At 37.5% G+C, this 27,661-nt stretch overlaps 3 protein-coding genes across 3 annotated transcripts; all 3 read right to left on the bottom strand.

The window, feature by feature from the left end:
* Positions 1 to 294: 294 nt before the first annotated feature.
* Positions 295 to 6,693, bottom strand: LOC141599816 (histone deacetylase HDT2-like). The gene is made up of 9 exons (XM_074419938.1): positions 6,510 to 6,693; positions 2,057 to 2,332; positions 1,903 to 1,917; positions 1,764 to 1,811; positions 1,558 to 1,688; positions 1,213 to 1,305; positions 1,042 to 1,126; positions 663 to 810; positions 295 to 570 (listed from the first exon to the last, which is right to left on the bottom strand). Exons 1-9 carry the CDS (start codon positions 6,532 to 6,534, stop codon positions 510 to 512), a joined length of 882 nt encoding a protein of 293 aa, XP_074276039.1. The 5' UTR covers positions 6,535 to 6,693; the 3' UTR covers positions 295 to 509.
* Positions 6,694 to 11,235: 4,542 nt separating this feature from the next.
* Positions 11,236 to 14,749, bottom strand: LOC141599812 (arogenate dehydratase/prephenate dehydratase 6, chloroplastic-like). Its single transcript, XM_074419931.1, has 2 exons — positions 13,785 to 14,749; positions 11,236 to 12,076 (listed from the first exon to the last, which is right to left on the bottom strand). Exons 1-2 carry the CDS (start codon positions 14,580 to 14,582, stop codon positions 11,636 to 11,638), a joined length of 1,239 nt encoding a protein of 412 aa, XP_074276032.1. The 5' UTR covers positions 14,583 to 14,749; the 3' UTR covers positions 11,236 to 11,635.
* Positions 14,750 to 16,554: 1,805 nt separating this feature from the next.
* Positions 16,555 to 26,076, bottom strand: LOC141599811 (nucleobase-ascorbate transporter 12). The gene is made up of 10 exons (XM_074419930.1): positions 25,242 to 26,076; positions 24,789 to 24,886; positions 24,537 to 24,707; positions 23,342 to 23,442; positions 21,155 to 21,290; positions 20,997 to 21,047; positions 19,683 to 19,970; positions 18,670 to 18,904; positions 17,467 to 17,753; positions 16,555 to 17,120 (listed from the first exon to the last, which is right to left on the bottom strand). The coding sequence occupies exons 1-10, from the start codon at positions 25,762 to 25,764 to the stop codon at positions 16,899 to 16,901; spliced, it is 2,112 nt and encodes a 703-aa protein (XP_074276031.1). The 5' UTR covers positions 25,765 to 26,076; the 3' UTR covers positions 16,555 to 16,898.
* Between the last annotated feature and the right edge of the window lie 1,585 nt (positions 26,077 to 27,661).

Raw genomic sequence — 27,661 nt, 5'->3', positions numbered from 1 at the left:
TTTAGCAATTTAAAACCAAAAGGTCAAGCACCCTTTTAGAAAACATGGTAAATAACACAAGGTCTTGGCAAAGCCGTAAGACCACGTATGTGAGCTGACGCCAACTTAGATCAAGGTAATTGGTTAGCCCTCGTGAACGGCTATTAACAGTCTCAAGGTAGTGAAATACCTTGACAGGTAAATTTCAACCCGCACGGAAAGGGTTTACAATCTGTGCATCGTCTCCAATAGTCTCACGGTGAAGGGCAATATAAAACATTCATGCAAAAGCTAAGAAGCAAAGTGACAACAAGATTAATGGATGAATCCAATACTTCACCATAAACTACTTTTTTAAGTACTTAAATCTAATTTTAGGCAAAATACAACAGCAACTCCCAAAATACCATAAACCACTTTTTAAGTACTTGAATCTAATTTCAAAATTTTGAGATTAAACCTTCTACTCTCATTTCCTAACATGCATCCACACAACACACAGCACTGGCAAATTACTTCATCTCGATCATCTACTTGGCACCATGTTTGGCCTTTGAGTGAGACTGCAAAGCCACGTCTGACTTGAAGGTCCTGAAATGAATTGAAAAGCGTCAATTGATTGATATATGAAATTGATTGATCACCCTTTTATTGATTGACCATTCTTTTAATAAAGGACTTACTTTTTGCACGAACCGCAGGAAACTTCGCTGCCACCAGACTTTGGGGTTTTGTCACCAGACTTGGGGGTTTTGTCACCAGCAGGAGTCTTTCCACCTTTTTTTACTGGGTGAGGAGTAGCAGGATGAACGATACTGCCTTTCTTACCATCTACCACAAAAATAAAAAAGGATTACAAAAGATTCACCAATCCCCGGCCGGAAAAATAAACTAAAAAGGATAGATATTTCACTATACTCGAGCAAACTGCATAAAAGTAATTTCATTACCGACACCGCAGGTTTAATAAAGGGAAGGGTACTCGAGTAAATAGCGTGTGGTTTTACAGAGTACATTATTGTAAGTCTGCCTTATGAAATTGCAAATGAGCAGAAACTTCACCTGTTTTCTGAGGTGTAGCAATCTTGGCCTTCTTGGACTGGGGTGTTTTTGCATCAGCATTGGGTCGTTTCTTGCTAGCATCAATCTACAGCAAAGACATTCCACCTTCAGTATAGATGAAAAACGACATGAAATACAATAATTTTTTTTTAAAAAAAAAAACTTTAGAACCTTGACAGGTGTGGTATCATCTTCATCTTCTGAGTCCGAGTCATCCTCATCATCATCATTCTCAGAGTCCTCTGAGGAAGCCATTGAAATATCCTGCAAACTCATATAATGAGTAAATCACTCACCCAAAAAAAAAAGTTCTGAATTATATAATCACTATTCACTACACTACAACTAACAAATAGATAAGCATTAATAAACAATGTTCCGTTCACATAAAACCCTCAACCATTCATATGATATTTATCAGTAAATCTCCTAATGTTTTTGCTTCAAAAAAGGCCAAGTATATTGTTATGCTATTGAAGGATAAGTAGTAAAAAATGGAATTCAACAATCAAATACCTGGTCATCGTCACCGTCTTTGGAGTCCTCATCCTCCCCATCTTCGCTGCTATCATCATCGTCACTGTCATCCTCATCAGGCTTTAGCATGTTGCTAGCCTTAGAAGCAGCCAGAGCAGCCTGTAATCCACCTAAGAGAACAATGGCTTTTTAGAAAATACACTTATAAATATAGCACAAAAGGGATTATAAGGCACAGTGATTACCATTCTCTCTCAGAATTGGGATAGGCTCTTCATCCTCATCTGAAGAATCTTAAAACGTATAGTAGGAAGAGAAAGTTAGCCTAAACGACTACAAAAAAATGTACCTCAAACATAAAGTCAGCAACATTTAGTAACTTACCAAATTCCGTGTCAGTGAAAAACAGAGGGCAACAGCCAAAAAGTGAGTCAAGGAAACAAATATTGAGGATTCAAAAAGGGAACAAATAAAGGAAACTATCATTTGACATAAAAGAACAAATAAAGGAACCAAGAAGTATGATAAAAAGGATATGATCCCCCAAGCTCAGTTTGGTATCCCATAAGATGAATGCTACCATTCTTCCAGTTGTGTGAAATCTCAAAATCAGTATCGAAAACCAAGTCAAATGACAACTGAGGAGTTTTCTGACTTAGGATGCCCATGACCAACTTCTTATCGCCAGCTTTAACATGGACAATCACAGGTTCGTTATCCTTCTTAATGTCACCAAGAGTAGCCTGTGACACGTGGATTATATATCCATCTTCAAGGCTTACTTTGCATGGCTCTTTCGCCTTAACCTCAAGGCCTAGGAGCACAAATTAACAATGGCTTAATATATTTGAATTGAATAACTTGGACACATTTTAGCATGGAAAATATATCACTTGAATAAACAAGTATTTGCAACCGAAACCAGCACTAGAATTGAAGTACAGTAAACTAAAAACAATAGGACAATAAACAAGCACTATTACTGTATTATAGAATCCATAAATACATTTAATTCCAACAATAGCTTAAAGTGGAGACCGATGTATCAGATAAAGTGTATAAGAAGAGTAGGACGTGGTATCTTTGGTTCCCTTCAAAATGTTAGGATTGACAAATAGGCAAAGCGGTTAATATAATTATCGGAGAATAGAAAAATTAAATTGATAGAAGAAATCCACATCAGATTCATACACCCTTGCGTACACATAACAAACTCACCAACATTCATCAACACAAGAAAGAAAATGATAATTTGGGCTTAATTAAACATTTGCAATCTTTGGTAGTGGAATTTGAAATTAAAATTCATAAGAATTCATTTTCTTCGGTTAGAAACGCACAAGTTAGATAAAGAGAAGAATCAAACAAATGAAACTGTAGATAGTCAGGATTACAAACTGAGAAAAGCAAAGTAAAATGAGGAAACCAAGATACCGTGATACTCCCTAGCTCTCGGTCATTTTGTCAACAATAATAGTGAATGCAAAGTTAAGACAGTCCACTATCCTAACTTATTCCCTCTAGTTTGTACTTGCTAGAGGGTAACATCAAAATTAATCGTTTTAAGCTTAAGACAGTCTCAAATAAGATTTCTACTTCTCCGTATAAAAACATATCAATCATATAACGGAGTACTCCGTACAAAAGAATTATCGGAAGAACAACATGCTCTATTGCTCTAATATCTCCCTAAAACGGAACACTCAAACATGAAACTATTTCAAAATCAAAACATTCATAATAATTAATTATTGCAAATATTCATATAAGAAACTAATTAACATGTAGACAAAAACAACACAAAAAAATAAGGTCAATAAAATAATATAGCGCATTAATATAATTATCGGAGAATAGAAAAATTAAATTGACAAATAGGCAAAGCGGTTAATAAGATAAAGTGTATAAGAAGAGTAGGACGTGGTATCTTTGGTTCCCTTCAAAATGTTAGGATTGACAAATAGGCAAAGCGATTAATATAATTATCGGAGAATAGAAAAATTAAATTGATAGAAGAAATCCACATCAGATTCATACACCCTTGCGTACACATAACAAACTCACCAACATTCATCAACACAAGAAAGAAAATGATAATTTGGGCTTAATTAAACATTTGCAATCTTTGGTAGTGGAATTTGAAATTAAAATTCATAAGAATTCATTTTCTTCGGTTAGAAACGCACAAGTTGGATAAAGAGAAGAATCGAACAAATGAAACTGTAGATAGTCAGGATTACAAGCAGAGACGAAGCTCAACCCTGGCCGAATGGGCCATGGCCCGGGCGAGCTTGTCAATGCTAAGTATAATAAATGGCAACATATATAGCAATGTTTTGTAGTACCACAACGGTAAGCATTCAACACAAGTATTGAGACTTCTACAAAGTCGCGTGTTCGAAAAAAAAAATTAATTTGTATGTTTCGTAAGTTACCAAAGTCTTTGTATAAAGTGAAAACATGGGACGAAGTCGAAATCGGCCCGGGTCATAATTTTACCCTAGCTTCGTCCCTGATTACAAGCTGAGAAAAGCAAAGTAAAATGAGGAAACCAAGATACCGTGATACTCCCTAGCCCTCGGTCATTTTGTCAACAATAATAGTGAATGCAAAGTTAAGACAGTCCACTATCCTAACTTATTCCCTCTAGTTTGTACTTGCTAGAGGGTAACATCAAAATTAATCGTTTTAAGCTTAAGACAGTCTCAAATAAGATTTCTACTTCTCCGTATAAAAACATATCAATCATATAACGGAGTACTCCGTACAAAAGAATTATCGGAAGAACAACATGCTCTATTGCTCTAATATCTCCCTAAAACGGAACACTCAAACATGAAACTATTTCAAAATCAAAACATTCATAATAATTAATTATTGCAAATATTCATATAAGAAACTAATTAACATGTAGACAAAAACAACACAAAAAAATAAGGTCAATAAAATAATATAGCGCATTAATATAATTATCGGAGAATAGAAAAATTAAATTGACAAATAGGCAAAGCGGTTAATAAGATAAAGTGTATAAGAAGAGTAGGACGTGGTATCTTTGGTTCCCTTCAAAATGTTAGGATTGACAAATAGGCAAAGCGGTTAATATAATTATCGGAGAATAGAAAAATTAAATTGATAGAAGAAATCCACATCAGATTCATACACCCTTGCGTACACATAACAAACTCACCAACATTCATCAACACAAGAAAGAAAATGATAATTTGGGCTTAATTAAACATTTGCAATCTTTGGTAGTGGAATTTGAAATTAAAATTCATAAGAATTCATTTTCTTCGGTTAGAAACGCACAAGTTGGATAAAGAGAAGAATCGAACAAATGAAATCGTAGATAGTCGGATTACAAGCGAGACGAAGCTCAACCCTGGCCGAATGGGCCATGGCCCGGGCGAGCTTGTCAATGCTAAGTATAATAAATGGCAACATATATAGCAATGTTTTGTAGTACCACAACGGTAAGCATTCAACACAAGTATTGAGACTTCTACAAAGTCGCGTGTTCGAAAAAAAAAATTAATTTGTATGTTTCGTAAGTTACCAAAGTCTTTGTATAAAGTGAAAACATGGGACGAAGTCGAAATCGGCCCGGGTCATAATTTTACCCTAGCTTCGTCCCTGATTACAAGCTGAGAAAAGCAAAGTAAAATGAGGAAACCAAGATACCGTGATACTCCCTAGCCCTCGGTCATTTTGTCAACAATAATAGTGAATGCAAAGTTAAGACAGTCCACTATCCTAACTTATTCCCTCTAGTTTGTACTTGCTAGAGGGTAACATCAAAATTAATCGTTTTAAGCTTAAGACAGTCTCAAATAAGATTTCTACTTCTCCGTATAAAAACATATCAATCATATAACGGAGTACTCCGTACAAAAGAATTATCGGAAGAACAACATGCTCTATTGCTCTAATATCTCCCTAAAACGGAACACTCAAACATGAAACTATTTCAAAATCAAAACATTCATAATAATTAATTATTGCAAATATTCATATAAGAAACTAATTAACATGTAGACAAAAACAACACAAAAAAATAAGGTCAATAAAATAATATAGCGCATTAATATAATTATCGGAGAATAGAAAAATTAAATTGACAAATAGGCAAAGCGGTTAATAAGATAAAGTGTATAAGAAGAGTAGGACGTGGTATCTTTGGTTCCCTTCAAAATGTTAGGATTGACAAATAGGCAAAGCGGTTAATATAATTATCGGAGAATAGAAAAATTAAATTGATAGAAGAAATCCACATCAGATTCATACACCCTTGCGTACACATAACAAACTCACCAACATTCATCAACACAAGAAAGAAAATGATAATTTGGGCTTAATTAAACATTTGCAATCTTTGGTAGTGGAATTTGAAATTAAAATTCATAAGAATTCATTTTCTTCGGTTAGAAACGCACAAGTTGGATAAAGAGAAGAATCAAACAAATGAAACTGTAGATAGTCAGGATTACAAGCTGAGAAAAGCAAAGTAAAATGAGGAAACCAAGATACCGTGATACTCCCTAGCCCTCGGTCATTTTGTCAACAATAATAGTGAATGCAAAGTTAAGACAGTCCACTATCCTAACTTATTCCCTCTAGTTTGTACTTGCTAGAGGGTAACATCAAAATTAATCGTTTTAAGCTTAAGACAGTCTCAAATAAGATTTCTACTTCTCCGTATAAAAACATATCAATCATATAACGGAGTACTCCGTACAAAAGAATTATCGGAAGAACAACATGCTCTATTGCTCTAATATCTCCCTAAAACGGAACACTCAAACATGAAACTATTTCAAAATCAAAACATTCATAATAATTAATTATTGCAAATATTCATATAAGAAACTAATTAACATGTAGACAAAAACAACACAAAAAAATAAGGTCAATAAAATAATATAGCGCATTAATAGATCAAAATGACAGCATTTTTAAGGGGAAAAGTAAAAGGAAGTGAGAGAGAATACCCCAAAATTGCATAGGACCGGCCATTGAAGAAGAAGGAAGAGTTTAAGAGCGAGAGAGAAAGGAGGAGGAAATGGCGGAAATGAATTTAGGGTTTATGAGAGTGGGGAAAGAGAAGAGAGAGAGAGAGAGTATGGAGAGTTGGGGGTTTTGAAAGCGAGTTTTATAACCAAAATGTCGCACCGTTTTTCTAACTAATGCGCTTCTTTTACGGGATGCTACTGGACTTGAGTGTGCACCATCTACATAATACGGGCCTTTTATGTAGCTATCACCTTCTATGGATTTTTGTTGTTTATTTTCTTTTACACCATATACATGTTAAATCGGTTTTATGTAAATTTATCATAAAATGAAATCTTTTAGTAATTAGAGTATTTACTATTAATATTAATATAAGGGTGTTTATTTTCGCAGTACACAAATTACTTATCGTAGTACCTATTTCCCAAATTGCCCTCTTCATTTCACCACTCCCAAATTCATTCAACTTTCTCAAAACAAGTACGACTAATGGGTACTACATATGAGAAAAAAAAAATTACTAATATGTACTCTACAATCCAGCAAATTGGAAGAGGCTACCACCACTTTCCCAATCAAATATTGCAATCAACCGCCTTAACCACCAATAATCAACTTGGATGGGTTGACCATCAATTATCAAAGTGGCGCTTCACCTGGCGACACCATGTGTTCTCCTGCTTACATCACCTCAAGACGACCACTTTCCTCACCACCCGTCAAGACCATCTTCCGCAACCGCCCTAATAGTTGTGTTGGATGCAGTCCCGGCGCCCATCCCTCCTGACGCGCCATCACTTTAATATCAACCAACACCTACTCCTCACCATAAAAAAAAACTCAAACCCTAATTGAATAGCCAAAGTACCCGAAAAAGCAAGAAAACATATTGATTTGATTCATTTAATTGCAATTTAGAGATTAAATACCTATTTTTTGATCAGATTATGATATGTAATCAAAAAATTGATGAAGTTTGCTAGATTTGAGAAGTTCCAAGGTACAAATTCGAGAGAATTTAGGATTGGTGTTGGTTAAGTTTAAGGGTATGCAAATGGAAATTATTGGCCAAAAAGTACTGTATTCAGTAAAATATGTACTGCGAAAATAAATTACGTAATATAATTATAATTATGTTGAAAATAAGTGTTAGTTCAAGTGGTAAGCGTTCTCCTACCCCAACTATGGAGTTAGGGGTTCGATTCGACATAAGCGTGCTCATTTGAAAAAAAAATATTCCCTTCTATTCACCGTTTTCTTCCCTATTTCCTAAAACGGATTATTCAGGTTTTCTTCCCCTCTCTGCTATTACCAAACCACACCCAACTCTTTTACCCATATTTTATTACTTTTTTTTTTTTTTTAATATTTTGACCCTACAATTTCTTATTTAACTCTTATGAGTTGTTTGGTTGCCTCAGAAAAACACAGAAATTCCAAAATCCCATGAATTGGGATTTAAGGCTTTTGTTTGGTTACCCATTTTTTTTCAAAATGGAAGAATCTAGAGTATGGAACTCTAATTCCTACATCATGTAGGAAGTGGCTGACCAAGCCCCCCCTTGGTCATTCCCAATTCCTGTGTTTTTTAAAGTAATATTTTACTATTCTACCCCTATTAAAAACACAACCATTTAACTCTTCTATCACCATCTTCTTCACACAAATTTTTTTCCTCCCGTGCAATTTTCATCATCACTTGCAGTACTCTCTCTTCCTCTCTCCCCTACTCCCTTTTTTACCTCAATCTTCCATGTTTGTTTTACTGCTGTGCTCTTCTGCTATCATTAGTTTAAGAAGTTATGCTACTTTAATGCATATGGTTTTACTTTATTTCATCTGCACAAATACATTAATGTTTAATGAAGGGTACTTGACCAATTTTTACTCCTGGTAAAATCTCATTGACATATAGATTCAAGGAAATATCGTTGAGTTGTGGTGAATAAAAGAATGTGGGAACTTGGGTAATTTTTGCTCAGTTCCCAAATTAAGCAGTCTTGTTTAATTCATAAAATCTCTTTTGTGACGGCGATATCCGTCACAAGCTTGTGACGGATACCATTTGGAACATAGTTTTTTATAATTTATGCTACTTTAATTTATTTTTATTAGATTTTCTGATAATAAATGGGAACATCCGGACAATCATTTTTTTCATGTTGTTAAATCTTGTAAGCTAAGATCAAATTTTGTATGTCATATATATGAATTAAGGGTGAAGTAATAAATTTTAGCAAAAGGGTAAAATAGTATTTACAACAAAAAATCATAAGAATTGAGTTATCCAACCAAACAACATACAGGAATTTATTTCATGGGAAGTGTCAATTCCTGGATGGCAACCAAACAAGTTTTGGGCATTTCCCATGAATTACATGTAGGAACTCAATTCATGTGAATTTCTACTTCACACATGAAATAAATTCCCCCATGAACCAAAACGACCCCTTAATTATTCATCTCTCTCCTATCACCAACCCCGCCCAACTATTTTACTCTTATTTTATTCCCCACCTTAATACCCGTGTCCACAAACAAAGAGAAGAATACCCTGAATAGAAGGGAGTATGTTTGGATTCATTTTACAATTAGTAAGGTAAAACTCTCATACACAAGACCAACGATATTAAGGGTCTAGGTCGGGTTTTTTTTTAAACAGTCCTCTAATTAAATAAGTATATTTAAATTTTTTTTAGAAGTTTCGTTTTTATATGGAAAATAAACTAAATCGATCATCTCAAATATAAGCGTAACTCACAAGCCTTAACGGCACAATCCACCGTGAAAAGTAGCACATGAGTGTCTTAAATTGACCATAAAGTCAAGTCCGTATCCGCCACTCGAAAGCAATGGAAAATTTCTATTTTATGAAAAAAAAAATGATATTTCTATTCCATTGATCATTAATTTTTTTTTACCAAATCTATCATTTTGGATAGAATTATTTAAAAATTTGACCGTTTATTCTCTATTACATTTAATTATTATTAGAAATAGGGTTTTTTGATAACTGCTACCACAAGTAACTCATTTTTTACCAACTGCTACCAACATAATTTTTTTTAAAAAACTGCTACCAACATTGTTGGTTCGGTTTAAAACTAACTACCCAATGAGGTTAGGACGCAAATAGAGATGATCTCAGCCGTCCATCTCAAAATCTTATCTTAAGTTCTATTTTTTCTTCCTTTAATGCCCTTACCCCCCTCCCTTGTGTTTCTAATTCATCCATTCATCACACATCTCATTCATTTTCAATTTCCACCAATTTCAATTCTCATTCTCACTCACTCTCTCTTTATTTCATTAATCTGATTCTCATTCATATCTCATCTTTTTCATCATCAATTTTTTTTTTCACTGTACAGTCGACATCGATTATTTCCCTAAAAATCCCTAAACATTGGTGCTAAAAACCCTAATTTTAAAAGCTATTAGCTCTTGAAATTCTCCCTTATTGATCAATTTTTTTTTGTGGGTTCAGTTTAATTAGAGTTTAATTTTGATTTCGAGAAAAGGGTTTGGATCAATTTTCAATCTTGGGTGTGCTTTGTTAGTTGGGTCGATGAACTGGGGAGTTTGGTACTAATGTTTTCTGGGTTATTTTCTGGGGAGTTTGGTACTAGTGTTGAGGGGTTGATGCAGAGGACTGCTGGTTGTTAGATCGCTGGACTCCGGTGGTCGGCGTTTTCTGGGCTCGGTCGATTGCTGATGGTGCTTGTTTCTAGGTTGCGATTTGCTAATCTTGTGCCAAGTCGGGTTTTGGTTCTTCTTGGTGTCGACGACGGAGTATCTTTGTACTTGGATGTAACAATGGTGGTGATGCACGCCCGAGATCGGTTCGAGCTAGCCTGATATCGAGCAAGGTCGTGAATGGGGTCGCCTCGATGGTTTGTGGTCTTTGGCGGTGAGGCGGGATTCTGCGATTTACGGGCCGTTGCTCGGAGGCTGCGGCACGGTGGTGGAGTGAGCGGTCTTTCGCCTCATGGTGGCTCGAGCTATGGCGGCTCGTGGTGAGTATAACGGTGATGATGAGCGGGCGATTGGTGGGCGATGATGAGCGGCTAATTTTAAAATGAGAAGTTAATTAGGTTGAATTTGAGTGATAGTGAAGTTAATTATGTTGAATAATAGGTTAAAAAGGGGATAGGTTTGGGTAATGGGTTGATATGAGAGAGAGGAGTGTAAAATAGGGGTATTTCTGTATTTTCACGCGCAAATAGGAGGTTCGTGCTCATTTGGTAGTTAGTTTTAAACCGAACCAACAATATTGGTAGCAGTTTTTAAACAAATTTTACTTTGGTGGCAGTTGGTAAAATCTGAATTACATGTGGTAGCAGTTATCAAAAAACCCTTAGAAATATAACTCTTTTGGGTCAAAACAATCAAGTCAACGTTGCTTGAACATAGGTAGGGTAAATGCGCTCTTTTCGAATGTATGTTAGGTTGGTTCTCGGATTGCCTCGAATGATATTGGGCTCAGGGGGTTCCCAAAGGAGCCCTCTCATATCGATACGGTACTGGACGTATGGCGGGGAGAGTTTAGGAGTTCGATTCTTACCCGCAACATAACAAGTTCATAGAACCAAAAAAAGAAAAAAAAAAGAATAGATTACAAGAATACTCGACTTCCGACAGACACCATTAGACATTGATTACGAGATGAACAAGATGAATCATACACAAATAATCCAGAGATTAAAAAAGAAAAGATGACAAAGTGAAGCACATGCATATTCACAAATCTTACATTGCCCAACAAGAGCTTTGTAAAAAAAATCCAAGGACAACTCTTAAGGTACATATGATCGTAATCAATCCTGAATCCTGATACACTTTTGGAGAAATAAGAAGAAGAAAAATCCCAAAATTTCAAGAAAACTGCTTAGCTGAAAAAGAGGAGAAATAAAATCTAAATCTACTCATCTATCAATAAATAAAATTCAGAGTCCTTGGAGTGTGACAAATGAACAAACCAATATTTTCTTTTTCCTTCTCAATAATGTCATCCTCGGATCCCAACGCTTACCATTTGGTATGGCTACCGATGATCAAAGTGAGAAAGAAATACATCCCAAAAACTTGTACACAGACGGTGCCCTCACAATTGAGCATCAGAAGGGGTGGGAGACCAAGGTGACATATCCATTGGATAACTACCCAAGACTCTTAAGAAAGAGGTGAACTCTTGGACTTCAGCAAGTGCATTTTGAGCTCTAGCCTCAGCTAATGATGCCTCAAAGTCAACATAAAACATGTACTCGAAATGCTTGGCAGTGCCCACATTGGCATCATCCACGAGCCTGATAGGCCGGTTGCGATGGGGCCGGCTCTCAATCTTTGTGAGGCTTATGTTTCTGAAGGCAAAAGCCGAGAGCACTTTGAACAGGGATGAGGTTCCTTTAACAGCCATATTATCATGGGTTGCAAATACAATGCTTGTTTTGAAAGGTCGATCTGTTCGTGGTATTATAGGCTCCCTAGCTAGCATTACAAAGCGCGTCACATTTGCCGAGTCGTCCTGTATTCCATCTGCTAATATCTGCTCAATCAACCAGATTTTCAGGTATTAATTGAAAGTAATTGGACAGATAGCATTCTTAATTAAAATGATACACCATATCATATGTGACATTCTTGAATCTATATTGTCAAATCCCGAGGCTGAGCACAAGATACTAATCTGCTACCTAAGGTAATGATTTCCCATTAATAAGGGAGAAATATGATGTCTACATCAGATATTAATATACATAAATTTTGGCAGCTGTAAATAATACGGAGAATAATCAGAATATGATGTTAATATTCAAACTTCATCAACCTGTTTGAGAAGGAAATCTACCGTATCTCTTTTGGCCTTTTTCCCCCGTATAGAGTTAACAGGTTACCCTAAGAAGATGGAACTAAATCATTGAATTGATCACAAGCGCTCTACCAAGTATGAAGCAGTGCCGTATTTAAGTCACAATTTATCAGAGCTTGCATTTTTGTGTTAAACAAGTTTCAATCAACTACTCTAGTATCGGTCACATATCAGCTTTTACGTCATATATTGACAAATTTCTAGCCCTTTACATATCCAAAAATGTCGCCATTCTAAGCTAAAATCATTTCGTAGCATGGGATATATACATAGTACCCCGTGTACATGGTTACAGGCTCAAATATGTCTCTATTCAATCAGTCATACTCATCCCTTGGGAATAAAAATCTTCTAACGACAGAATTAGACGAGTTGAATAGTTCAATACTGAAGAATATTAAAAGAGATTGTACCAACATTAAATTTTGTATTACAGCACTCATTTTCTTTGACTAGGTAGTAGCTCAAATATCACTAGCAACAACTGTCTCCAACTCCAGTGTGAAAACAAAATGCAATACTTATCTTCAATCACCATGACCAAGTACTACGGAGTATCACCGAGAACATCTACCCGATTAGGAATAAACTAGTTTAAAAAAGTCGTGGTTGCAAGCCTTCGAGTTTTGAGTAGCTACCTACCCACCAATTGTAGATGGGTACGCAAACCTAACTAGTTTAAATCATGTCATAAAGCTTTAAGAAATCTAATCTTGGCCCATAAATTAGACTCATAATAGCTTAATTCATGCATTCATTGTAACTAGGACTTTCTTTGCTTAGTACTCCCTCCGTTCCCTTCCCTGAGTCCCAGTCATTTGTTTACCTATTCCATTCTAGGGTGTCTTATTCTTTTCTATATTAAGAAGTTTTTCCTTGGCTAATTTGATTATACACGTCCATTATGATCCACTTGTCATCCACGAACAGTTGTCACAAACGGTTGTTATTACGATCTCCATGGCGATCAAGATTACTAATTAACCAACAACAACATACTCAAATTAGTTGGAAAAAAAAGCAATTACTCCCTCCGTCCAGGTCAGTTGTTGTCCTTTGGTTTTGGCACAAAGACCAAGGAAAGAGGAGGGGGTCAATTAATAAATGACAAGTGGAACAAATTAACTAGGAATGATCAAATTGCACAGCAAGTTTATTCTTAAAATAGAATGGACAATAAATAACTGAGACACCCAAAAATGGAAAAGGACAACAAATGACCGGGATAGAGGGAGTAGTAAATAACCTGGAGACCGTAAATTGAGTATGAATGATCAAATTGTTCATCAAGTTTATTCTTAAAATAGAAGGGATAATAAATAAGTGAGTCCCCAAAAATGGAAAAGGAGAACAAATGAGCGGGACAGAGGGAGTAGTAAGTAACCTGGAGACCGTAAAGGTGGGCGGCGCGTGATGAAGCAATAGCAGCAGTATCCCTCAAACCTTTAGAAGCAACATACTCAGCAGCACCAGCAGTATCATCAACAGCCTCACGAGTAATATTCAATCCCATCTCCGTCAAGGTATGTTCACATTGCGACAACGCCTGGGGATGACTAATCACACGAGTCAGATACTCCTTCCTAACCCCAGGGAGCACCAACAGACAATGGTGAACCGGGAGCTGAACCTCTCCAACAATATGCAACCGATGTCGTAACAACAAGTCGTAATTCCTGTGTATAGACCCACCAAGGGAATTCTCAACCGGCAGGACAGCGCGGTCTGCGATCCAGAGCTCCACGGCCTGGAACGCGACCTCGAATTGGTCGCATGGGATGGCGTCGCAGCCCGGGTAGGCTTTCCCTGCCGCCGCTTCCGAGTACGCGCCAGGTACACCTTGGTAGGCGACGCGGAGGGTGGAACCGTGCATCGGGGTAGGTGAGAGGTCTGTTGAAAGCGGTTTTGGAAGGTTGGTGGTGGGTTTAGTGAGTGGGATTAGATCTAAGGTGGTTTCGTGTCCGTTGACTTTAGTTGACTTTTGTGAGATTTGTGGGGTCGGGTTGGTAGGGTCGTCGGGGGTGGTGACAGCGCACGTGCTTTGCCAGTCGGATCGGGTGTGTCGGGTTCGGGTGAAGAAGGGGGTGTTGCATCGGATGCTGAGCTGACTCGGCGGCGGGTTAACCCGGTGGGTAGAGGGGGTCAGTAGGTGGGCGCCTGCTGACGTGGATAATGCTTGCATTTTGAATAAATCAGGGGAAATGGAGGAAGGTGGGGTTTTTTATATGTAAGCAACTAATTTGGAGAGACAGAGAATGAAAAGGAAGGAAGGAAGGAGATCCAGTGTTTGTGTTTGTTGGTGTTCCAAGTCAAACTCACACCTAACTTCTTCCTTTTTTCTCTTTTTACCCAACAAATTTAAATCAGTATCACTTGCTCTCCCTTCACACAACTCATTTTCGTTTAACACAAATTCTTGTTTGTGACGGCACATATCCGTCACTCTTGAGTGACGGATACCATTTTACCTCATAAAGTACCCACTTTTTCTCTCTCTGCAACACTATTCATGTGGTCCCCTTTCTCCACTAACCCATTTTGTTACCATTTTAACTCACAAAATATCCGCCACAAATGGTAACCCGTCACAAGGGAGACCAATTGTTCGTTTAAATATATGTGAATTAACAATTTTTAGCCCTACCATTAGTTATAATATTTTATCCTTAAATGGTAACATCTCATCATAAAAATGATCACATAAGGTCCACCTAAAACCTTCGTATGAAGAAATGAGACTTAGGCCCTGTTCTTTTGGACTTAAAATCACTTAATTTAAGTTCACTTCAAATCCTATAAGTTCAGTTCAGATCCTATAAGTTCGATTCGATTCGATCCTATAAGTTCGATTCGATTCGATCTTATAAGTTCAATTCAGATCCTATAAGTTCAGTTCAGTTCAGTTCAAATCCTATAAGTTCAGTTCAGATCCTATACCCCACTTAATTTAAGTTCACTTCAGATCCTATAAGTTTAGTTCAGTTCAGATCCTATAAGTTCAGTTCAGTTCAGATTTTATAAGTTCGATTGATTCGATCCTATAAGTTGATTCGATTGATTCGATCCTATAAGTTCGATTCGATTGATTCGAGATCCTATAAGTTCAGTTCAGTTTAGATCAGATTAGTTTCAGTCCAAAAGAACATGACCTTAATGTTAAATATACCAACCATTTCTCTTTAAAAACTTCATGTCAAATTTTCAAACCACTTTTTATACTAATCCAAATAACCCAACCCTTTTTAACTCAATTCGAATGTCTATTACCGCATATTGTGCGCTATCGCCAATTAATTTGATAACAACTCATCTAATAATGACCCGAAACCGACCCATTTGTTAGCTCTACTTCACTCTAAGGTAACATTTACTTTTGCATAGTTTTTCAAGTGACACTTTGACCAGATTTTTCTTTTAACAAAGATTTTTATTGGAAGTCCGCACATGATAGGCCGAAGGCAAGGCCATACTTGAATTTAGAGGTGGCAATCGGGTCAGTCGGGTCGGGTTTGGGTCGGGTCGCGTCGGGTCGGGTCATATCGGGTTCGGGTCATATCGGGTCAGCATACCCTTTCGGGTCGAGTCGGGTTGGGTTCGGGTCATTATCGGGTCGGGTCATTTCGGGTCAAATGAGTATCGGGTCGAGTCGGGTTTGGGTCGGGTCATTATCGGGTCCGGTAACTTAATCGCATTACTATAATTTTTTACCATTAAATTTAGTTTTTAACCTATTATTTGGTTTAATTAATCCATTACTAAGTCAAACATATCAATCTAAACACAAAATCACTTTCATTTTGATCAAAATTAAGCTTAATAATTGTCGGGTCATCAATTTAATCGGGTCAGTATCGGGTCGGGTCAGTATCGGGTCGGGCCTGGGTCGGGTTTGGGTCACTGATAATCGGGTCGTGTCGGGTTACGGGTCGTCATCAGGTCGGGTCGGGTCGGTTTCGGGTCACAATATTTTCGGGTTCGGGTCGGGTTTGCTCGGGTTCGGGTCGGGTCACTCGGGTCGGGTCAGACTTGCCAGCTCTATACTTGATATTGTAAGTCATGACTTCATGTCTCTTTCAAATAATAATAAAGCCTAAAAATGAATAAATATACCCCAGAAAATCTGAACACACTACATGAAGGCGATGAAGCACACATTTGTGACCGAGAGAAATACAGATACAACATTAATATCAAGGATATCTCGTGCAAAAAGGGTAGACGTTTGTTGTTTACTTGCTATCTTTGATATTAAGACTCGAACCGAACGACAGCCACGGGAACAAAGATACTCAGAGAACTACATAGATACAAAAAAACAACGTACAAATAATTCAATTTTACAAATCAATGGAGATCGCTCCTAGGATGTACATGGCTCAATCTAATCTACCATCCCTTACCAGCCAAAAGGTGGGCCCCAAGTTGATTCAATCTCCGGGTCTCTCTCTGATGGATATAGACAAGCAAGCCCAAATCGTCAAGAAGAGGCTCAAACGTATTAGAGACCGACCCACTTAACCCATCTGAAAGCCCGCCCAACTTTGAAGGGTAAACCATAGTCCTCGATGACTGCAGGTTCCCGTCTGGCAGCCTCGCTTTCTGACCAGACGTAAACCCCACGTTCCTGCCGACTGCCGGGCACTGTATTGTCCAAGATAACAGCCGCAAGGAATGCAATGATCATATGGAAGGAAAGTAATGTATTCAAAACATAGTTTAACTGCACGATGGACACATAAAAGAAGTAAATACGATGCAAAATAAATAGTTAGGCTGTTAGTATTGACTAGATCGCGCAATGAATAGTCGCTGCCATAAATGCAGTCAATGCCACCACAAAGGAGGTTTGTCATCGAAAGTCGAAAATCCTACTTAAAAGATGTATTTTTTGGTGTCAAGGGAGCTAAAAGGCAGGTGCACTTCACTGACTTTATAATATGCTTACGAGTCTCCTACTTTAAAACAGCACAAGAGTGTTACCAGCAAGACTTCTGCTTTAACAGCACAAGAGTGTTACCACCGAGCTTAATTTAACAAGTACGACAAAAACTAAAAGACATGCTTACCTCTCCATATTTGGTGTGAACAGGTCCATGAGAGGCTACTATGTAGGGAAGAAAATAACTTGGCACAGAGACATTAGAATTCGGGGAGATGCCATATTGCTGGAAGTACGCTGGTATTGAAAGAGAAAAAAACAGGGATAGTCCGACAATAATAATATTTCGGGAACTTCCTGCCTCGCTATACCGCAGATTTGATAATCCTAGGGCAGTAAGCATTGCCCACATGAAGCAAAGGAGAGCAGCAACCATGACTTGAGGAATTGAAGCAAGGAATCCTCCAACTTTACCTGTGCATATCAAAGACATAGGATACTTAGTTGTAAAATAATTACTTCCAAAAAAGAAGCCGGACGTTTTCCATTTTTAAAGGAGCCACAAAAAAGGCTTACTATTCTTTTGGTTTAGATTCTTTAAAATATATTGGAATAAAACAACATGGCTCACTAAAATGTTTGCTCTTTATATATTGTGAAGTAACTTTGTCAATCAATGCAATTCACATTACGTTCATTTGGATTATCGGAAAATAGCTGGTTGAAGTTAAATCAACAGGAGTGTAAGGTTACGGACATCGACCGACGACACCATTTCAGTCGCCATAAGCAGGGGCTTTTCAGGCACTAGCGGTGAGTCTTGTATGAGATGGTCATACATGTAAGACCAACTCGCATCCTTATGTAATTCTCATTTAGCTAAAGGGTTTATTAGTTGGCTCACATGTAAGAGAGTCTCATATAAGTTTTTATGCTTGTATAGGGAGGGGTGTCAAGACTCAAGATAGAATGTGACCGCAAGAAGAAAATACAGAATACTGGTCTTGCAGAAAATCTGTCGATCAATGTAAATAATCCTTCAAAATTTGAAAGGTTTGTCTATCAATGTAAATAATCCTTCAATTTTGCAAGGTTTAGCCCCAAAAATTTTGTAGTCGTTTTGTAAACCAACATAACATGTAATTCCGCAGTTGCGAATTCTGGCAGGCGAAGTTCCAAAGTATAAGGACATCATTTGTATAGTACTGCATCAATTCCGATTGCCCCCATTTGCATTCACTAGCACTAAACTATGTTTCTAAAGCAAATATATATTATCTAGTGGAACGGAGGGAGTAACATAATGCCACATCACTTTCACGACAAAAGTACATGTATCCATCGTCCACCCATAAAAAAAACAAGATTGCACACACAGAACTAAACTCACCTATAAGAGAGAAGACAATCAAAACACAAGCACCTAGCTCAATGGCCCTCCGGCTTCCCATTTTAGTCACGGCAATAGTATGCACATTTTCAGTGAGCGTTGTGGATCCAGTCCCTGTACCCCAGATTCCAGCCAATACACTACACAAGCCTTCCATGCCAATTCCTCGACTAAGAACACCAGGTGTTGGAGGTCTGGATGCAACCAATAGGGACGATGCATGATATGATCCGATCTGCAAATTTATAAACAGGGATAGTCCGACAATTATAATAAGAAAAGACTAAAAAAACATACTCCCTCCCATCCATCCTTTTTTTCCCCTTTGAAGTGGGCACGGAGATTAAGGGTGGGGAGTATAATATTGATAAATATATGAGTGGGGTTTGGTAATTGGAGAGAGGTATGAATAATTATGATTAAATATTAATAAAGGAGATGGGTGGGGTTTGGTTATTGAAGAGAGATAGGAATAATTAGAATTAAATATTAATAAAGTATATAATGGGGTTTGATGAGTGGAAAAAGGTAAGAGTATAATATTAATAAAAACTTTCTCAAAAAGGAAAGGGGAAGAAAACCTGAATAATCCGTTTTAGGAAATAGGGAAGAAAAGAGTGGATAGGAGGGAGTATATATTAAGAGTATTACTCCCTCCACCCCATTTATATTTTTCCCGTTTGATTAAGGTTGTATTTAAGAGAAAGTGCCAAAATTACGAAATTACATTATTATTCTCTGACTAGAGGAGAAGGATTATCAGTACTTATTACTCAACATTTTTGTTGTTCACTATATTAATTTAATGGATCCATAAATGGAAAATTATTTTGGGAGAGCACAAAAAGGAAATCGAGACATTACAACTAGGATGGAGGGAATAGTATTTTTCTATTATATTAGACAAATTACATACAGAATGGTGAAATGATGGCCTTTAATTTGATTTCTGAGTAATAAATGCCACCATTTTTATAGATTATCAGATCTGAAGAAATCAACGAAGAGCTTACAGAGTCCACTGATGCAATTACGGAGACAGCGCACATCACCAGTGCCATTTTCCAACTAAAAACAGGTGTACCCCATTGTAAGGGATAAGGGAATCTAAACCATGGTGCCATTTTTAGAGCATGGGATGTATCAACACGACACTGCTTCATTCTCGCAATATGCTTTTTACAGTGGTCCGAGATAATATTGGAGTGAGGCACATTTGGATCACAGCCTTTGAAGTTGTATGCTCCTGCTTCAGTCAGAAGGAACGCAGTCGCCCATGTGATTGCAAGACCCAATGGAACCTAGCAATAAAGATAACTAAATCAAGAGCTGGATTCTGCTTACACTATTATAATTCATCCTAGCCATACACATTTAGTGCATATTTGGTTGGCTTAATGCCCCTATTACTTATTACATATGGCGTATGTAATTTCAACACTGCACTTTCAACAGCATGTCGCACGTCAGACATTTCAACACGAGATTTCGACACTGCATTTTAGTCCAAAAAGTTGAAAACTATGCACAACATAGCCGTGTCGAACACTCAATTCCGTGTCAAGTCAAATACTTGCATCCAAGTTGAAATAACATAGCTAAACAATCAGATGGAATGAAGGGTAGAGAGAAAGGGGCCATGAGAAAAGGAGTGTAGCCAATCACAATAAATTGTGCTAGAGTTTACATGTTTTTAAGTGGAAATGGAGAGCTCGAATCATTGAGTGATTGTAATCCAATCAAAACCCTCTTTCATTATCTCGTTACTCGTTTGCCTTTTATCCCTACTATCAGCACATTACATAGTAAAAAGGATATCTCCTACCAAACATGTCTTTAGCTTTTGAACAAATCTATTTTCTGATAGATGAACCATCTCAGGTAATGGTTGAGGCCCAACAATTATAAATATTCCTATTACGCTCCCTCACTCAAATGCCCGTTGGGCTTGAAGAGTGGTTAGTTGTGCACCGCTCCCCGTGCACCGTGTCTTTGGGTTTCCACTTCGAGTTTTTGAGGAGTTTTGAGGTTGCCAGGATTTGAACCCGTGACCTTCGGTCACACCGGCTCTGATACCATGATAGATGAACCATCTCAACCAAAACCTTAAGGTAATGGTTGAGGCCCAACTATTATAAATATTCCTATTATTTTCAAGTTTCAATGATGTTCACTCCAGAGAACATATTAAGCAAGTTTCTAAAACTATCAGTTGGTTTAAATTATCCTTAAGAAAGTATATTCTGCAGCCAAACAAAAAATCTAAATAGCATTTAGGAGATACCCATAGATTATCAACTTTGATGCGAAGAAGATATATAACATACCGCGTAAATTAGAAATATACGATGTCCGAGAATAGATATTTTCCGAAGATACTGCAAGAAAATTATGGTCAGTGACAACAGTGCCACTAATGCGTGAGATACAGATTGGAAAGATTACAGAAACAAAGAAATATAAAAGTTGGGTACGAACTGCTTACAAGAGAGAAGATTATAACTAGGATTATCTGCACAGCACCAATCTCAAGACATGTACCAACTTGTGGAAAACCATAACTGTAGAAAGAAAGCCCTACAGCCGCTATGGTTGGAGCCACAACAACCGGATTGATAACCCTAGAAATTAACAGACATACAATGTTAAGAATTTGTCAAAACATTAGTATTAGTTTTTATTTTAGTGTAAAGGGAGCAACATGGTCAGCTTTTAATGAGGACAAAGTTTGAGCTTAGGCTATGAGTGTTATTCCTCAGTGACTTACCTAGTTTTTATTAGTGTTAGAACATGCAAACGGGTCGGGCCACACCCAAACGGAGGAGAGACGGACCACTTGACAACACATGGGAGGAGTAGCCCCCTTGGTTATAAAGTGGTACAATCTCTCTTTCTCCAACAATGTGGGACACTCACATGTGGGTTTAAATTCCAACAATTAGCAACAACATTACCCCATTGCCTCAACGACTCCCGCTAATTGCGGGGGGCAGGGGAGGTCAGATGTACCAAGCCTTACCTTACAACTTACAAAGGGAAACAAATCAAAACAAGTCGTATAACATCTGTAAGCAAAGAATTCTATTTTAGTTCAAAACAACTCGAGTTACATTGGTATACTAGATTTCACAAGCCAAGTCAACCAAATAAATCACTATTAACAAATACTCCCCCCATTTATTTGAATTCATTGCATCTTCCATTCTGACAGATTCAAATCAGTTCGCAGCATATACATTTCTTGTAAAAGATAACCCACGAAATTACTTCGATGTGGGTATGGATCCTTAACTTCTCTCACATATTGTATAACTGTCATTGAACCTACAACCATGTACAAGAAGCGAAAATCACCTTACAGGTTGGGAATCAACCATAATGCCATAGCACTAGATTCCATATGCTAACTAGATGTGCATTGAGCACCATCGAACTTTTCATTCGCAGTTTTGCACTGAAGATGCCACCATTTTATGACTAAGAAAGAGAGATTGATGGAAGGATATAGGCAGGGCATGAACTCTATATCAATATATGTAATGTGCAATGTCGCAATCGTTGAAGCATCAAAAACAATATAAGTTAGACTGATAGAGTATCCACCTTGTATAAACTGATTATGATAGGTTTCATTGAACAATTTTACCAATTCAATTTGTTGGAAATTGTACACACTAAAGTATATAAACTACAGATATAGAATACATAAAAAAAAAAAGGTTTCAAGTCGCGACTGAAATCGCTCTTCTTTAGAAAATAATCGCCCCATATACAGATGTGTTAATAGCCGAGCGAAAAGTGCGTACGATAAAATAAAGCCCCATTAGATTGTTTCCACTAACTATTTGTTCTGAAGTACCCTTTTGTAATAGCCTTCAAAGAAATCATATGTATCTGCAGAATACATATTGACTGTTTTTGCAGAGTGTGATTTTAATATTTTGAACCAATGAGAACAGACTTGTCCTTATAGGAGGGAAATGGAATAATGGATTATTATCCTCATGACAGTTACATTAAGAGCATGTACAAAAGCCCAAAAGGGGTTCTCCAAATGCTCTCTAATGTGCTCTCCAGATGGTCCCCATAATTGGAGAGCACAAAACATGTGCTTTACTCCTACAATAGGAGCTTTCCAAGTGTTTTTCGTGTCCTCTCCTGCTCTCCATGAAAAAAAAAATGGAGAGGAGCTCTCTTGGTGCTCTTGGGGAAAACCAAAGGAGAGCTAGCTCTCCATCTTATGTGGGCCCTTAAAAGTATGATGTGTGAGAGGATGAATGTATTTTTCGATGAAATATAAAATAGGTGGGTCTAACATTTTAGGTGGAGAGCATGTAAGAGAGCAATATGAGAATTTTTACTATTGGGAAGGAAGAATTGAGTTTTGCTCTCCAAGGAGAGAAGGTAAATGAGAGCAAAACAAATGCTCTCCAACTTTCATGCTCTAAGTGTCACATATATGCCTCCTCATGACAGTCCCAGTAACTGTCACTTATATGCCTTTCATGAGAGTAACATTGACTGTTACTTACACCTGTTAATATATGTCATTTCACATCGAGAGTTAATTGGCAGTTAAAAGGTTCTATCTTTTTCCATCCAAGAAGGACTTCAATTAGAAAATACATTCAACACGATTGCCATGATGACTTAAATATAATAGAAATCATACCTTACTAACAATGACATTAATCCACTATAGCCTAAGAACGCCTGAAATGCCGAGGCTACAATGATGGCCCCTTGGAGCTCCTTCATTATATGCTTAAAGTTCTGAAAAAGAATACAAATAAATCAAATTCAAATTTGGTTACCAAAGGTGTGTAAGAAAACAAAAGACAGCTTCTACAACCAGGTTACTCTTACGTCATAAACTGCACAACAACACATACTGAGCAAATAGTGCCATTAATGGAGCGATCAGCTAACAAAAATCTAAGTTCGACCCCCGCCCTGCCGCGCAAAGGATCCAAAAGAGACAACCGGTTTAAGGAATAAGGCGAATCATGAAATCAAACTAAAAAACTAAAGTTTCTGCAGAAGTCATCATGGCTTAGTCCAGGACCACTGATTCTGAAGCAATAGGGAGTCATAGGAGTGAGGTTACAAGCATGTCCAACACTCATCGCAGTGCCTACCAATCTACCATTGGCAGGGTCTGGATGAATGGAAATGTAAGAGGATCGAAATACTGAAAAATTAGTAGGAACAAAAAGCTGGCACTATTAAGGACCCAGAAATAACCGAAAGCTAAATCTTGGCACGTCTGAGAAATGTATTCCAATTAGCCTATATCCTACTAGTCTGGGTTTGTAAAGACATTGATGACATGAAATATATTCAGAATTTTCTGCTAAATTCTCCTGTTTTCGTGAAATGCCGTTGGGAAACAAAGAAAGACGATCAATCAAAATCCAAAACTTGTAAGCCAGTCATCTTACACCTGTATGTCAATTATTCCTAGATGGGTGGGATGTCTACGGTGAATATTTCAGTGAAAGACGAAAATTACCATCCATCCATCCATCCATATCTATTACCAAGCCTACCGTTCTCCACATTTTCGTTAATCAAGGAAAAGACCATTTCGACAAGTGCTTTGCTTTATCTATAAAGTGTGGTTAAAGTTGAGAGCAGCCCATTAATCTTATTATTGACTGAGGAATACCTAAATATTTAGACTGGCCTCACATGTGAAGCACATGCGAGACCGTGTCTCATACAAGACTTAACTCCAGCATATAAGCAACCATAAAGAACAAAGGTTTAAAATTGTAGTGCCAAAAATACTGATTAGAGTTGAGAATGTTGTAGAGCAATTGTCATGCGCCCATAAAGCAGGAAAAGTCATTTAGTAATGAACATACATTTGCGTTTAGCTTCTGGAACTCAGGGGAATTTATAATTGCAAGAGCAGGAGCCAGATATACATATGACGGGCCTTGTATTAAGGGCAATCTAGTAGCAAAGAAAGTATGCAATAGCGTGGTTATTCCAGTGATGAAGAGCACGGTTGATACTACATTGGCTGTATCCTCCTACATTCACTAAATCAAATTAGATTAACAAAAAGTAGAAGTTGACCAGAAATGAGGGTAGAGCTGTGGAGATATGCATACATAAGAACCACCCATGGCCGGCACTATCACGAGCGGTATCAGAATTATTGAGCCCAAAATTGATATATATTGTTGTAGACCATATAGTCCAATTGGTACTGCAAAATTCAACCAACAAAAAAGGCAAATCCATCAAAATCTAGACAACATATAGATGAGAAATGAGTACTCCTTTTCGATAGCTGGGGCAATCTCTTTCGGGGTACTGAATGCAATTTAATGGGTTGACCCCTCTCAAGTTTGGATTTTTCATTCGCAAGAGTCAGGAATCGAACCCATGACCAGTTGTTTAAGAGATGAGAGCCCTTGTCACTCACACCAGCCAACTTTGGTTCTTATTTATTGTTTGTGACGGGAATTTTAATCAAAGGTAAACAAATGAGTGGGATGGAGTGAGTAAATAAATGAAAGTAAACAAAAAAAAAAAGAGAAAGAAGATGGAAAAGAACAGACCAAGACCAGGAGTATCTCTAAGCTCATACTTGATATGAGATTGCCTTCCTAGAATAGCATCATCATCTTCCTCCACAGTGTCCTCACTCCTGCCCGGCCGTCTCCGGGCAGCACTGCCTTCCCCATTCCCGTTGGTCATCATCGCCTCCGCCGTCTCTCCATCCAAATCCCTACTCTTCTTCATCGGCGGCTTGGGCGTTACCGAAGTAGGTCCATTATTTGAACAAGGCTGCTGTGTGGGCGTTGCTGAAGTAGGTCCATTATTTGAACAAGGCTGCTGTGTGGGCCTTACAGAGGGTTGTGTGGTCCCACCTCCATTTGAAGAAGGGGGCAACGGCCTCGCCCGGCCAGCCTCGATATCAACGACACCAGAATGAGTAGAAGTAGAAGTGGTCTCCCCGGAAAACTTGGGCCTGAAGCCGGTTCGCTTGGCCCAGGAAGTAGGTGGTATAGCTTTGGAATCGGGAGCAGGAGGTTGCCATGGACCGGGTTTGGGTCTCTTATTCGGGTCGGAGCTGGACATTGTTATTCCTTAGATGCTAAAATGCTATCCAATGAGTGTTCATGTTTTAAGATCTGATTATCAAAAAACAGAAAATTGTTGTGAAAATGGAGATAGATCCAAGGTGGAATAATCAAGGTGGTTAATTGATTTGAGTGTAGAAAAGTGAGAAAAACAGAAGATGAATGAATGAATGAATGAATGAATGAAGAGAGAGTTGAAGTTTGTAGTGGTGTTTAAGCTAGCTATTAGCTAATGTAGTAGTGTAGCAGTAGTGATTGTGGAGTTTCAACCGATTAAATTAGCTAAATTAAGTAATGGATTTAATTATGTAAAATTAAAGAGGCGGAACGTGTTTAAGCAAGTATACGGTGGGGGAAGTTGTGGACTTGTGGATATATTGGATATACCAGGGTGGTCTACTCCCTAGTCAGTAGTCACTAGTAGTGCACTTTAGATTTTTTGTCCTATTTTTATATCCGGTACTATTATCTTAATATTTTAATAATGTATCCTTAGATAATATTTATATATTTATTTTTACACAAATTCTCATTATAGACGGACACTATCCGTCTATACGTATAGATGGATACCATTTTCCCTCACAAAATACTCATTTGCCATAAAGTAGGAAGCACATGGGGGGTGTCCCACCTTGTCCCCCCTACCCATTTTATTAGAGGTCTTTACCCGTTTGTTCGCCTCACCCGTCTATACCAAGACCTATTGTTATTTTTAATGGAATAGAGGATCTGGATCGCTGCCAAACGGGTCAAATATCCGAACTAAGACAAAAAAAGAAAGGAATTACTCCGTATATGTATGGAGTTACACCAAGTGTTTGAGTAAACTAAACTAATACTCCGTACTAAATTATTCATCTAAACTTTCGAAACAATAATTTGTAGTTATATACCTTGAAATTGTGGCATGCATACAGACGTAAGACGTATATCAGTATGTGAACCCAAATATGTGACCACATCTACCAAGTACTCCCTCCATACCAGACAAATGGTAAGGTGGTAAAAAATGGGGTTTTTAAGAGAAAAGGGTAAAAGTAGGGGTAAAGAGTGGAAAAAAATAGGTGAGATATGTAATTATGGATTTATGGGTTTAATTGTGGGTTAATAGATGGGTATGTAATGACATTTTGTGTAAATATAAAAAAGGTATAAGGATAACTTGGTAATGTTGTGGGCCAAATAAGGAATGTTACCATTGATGTGGTACGACCGTATTAGATAAGTGTTATCATTGATCTAGTATTGAGGGAGTACATACCTATTACTTGCAAAACTAGTACAAATATACATCCCCATTAGTTTGCAACCAAATTTATTTTGATACCATTGATTTAATATAGGTAACGAAATATTCATTTTCTGACATAAGAAAAGTTGTATGTGATCACCACTAATAGAAATAAATATAATATTTGGATGTCAACCATCACCTCAAGGTTTTGGTTGAGATGATTCATCTATCATGATATTAGAGCCCAGTGTGACCAAAGTGGATCAAATCTTGGCAGTTTCCAATAACTCACGAAGTGAAATTTCAGCACATGTTTGGGGAGTCTGTGCGCTAACCACTCTTCAATCCGAATGAACATTAGGGATGTTTGGGGAGTTTGTGCGCTAACCACTCTTCAATCCGAATGAACATTAGGGAGAAAGTAGGACCACAACCATCATCTAAGATTTTGGTTGAGATAATTTTAGGTCAAACCATCCTTTTTACTAGGTATCAAACTCAGAAGTTTAGAAGGGTATAGCCTCAGGCTATAAAATGGTTACAAAGTTATTTGTCAAATGTGGTGTATGTATTTATGAGCCTCTTATGTTGTTGAACTGTGTCAATTTCAAAATACAAAAGAGATGCATATGAATGCATGATAATTAAGCAAGTTTCA

This window comes from Silene latifolia, chromosome 9, assembly GCF_048544455.1.
Source record: "Silene latifolia isolate original U9 population chromosome 9, ASM4854445v1, whole genome shotgun sequence".
NCBI lineage: Eukaryota > Viridiplantae > Streptophyta > Magnoliopsida > Caryophyllales > Caryophyllaceae > Silene > Silene latifolia.
The sequence above is the reverse complement of the archived record's forward strand: the minus strand, read 5'-3'. Positions and strand labels throughout refer to the sequence as shown.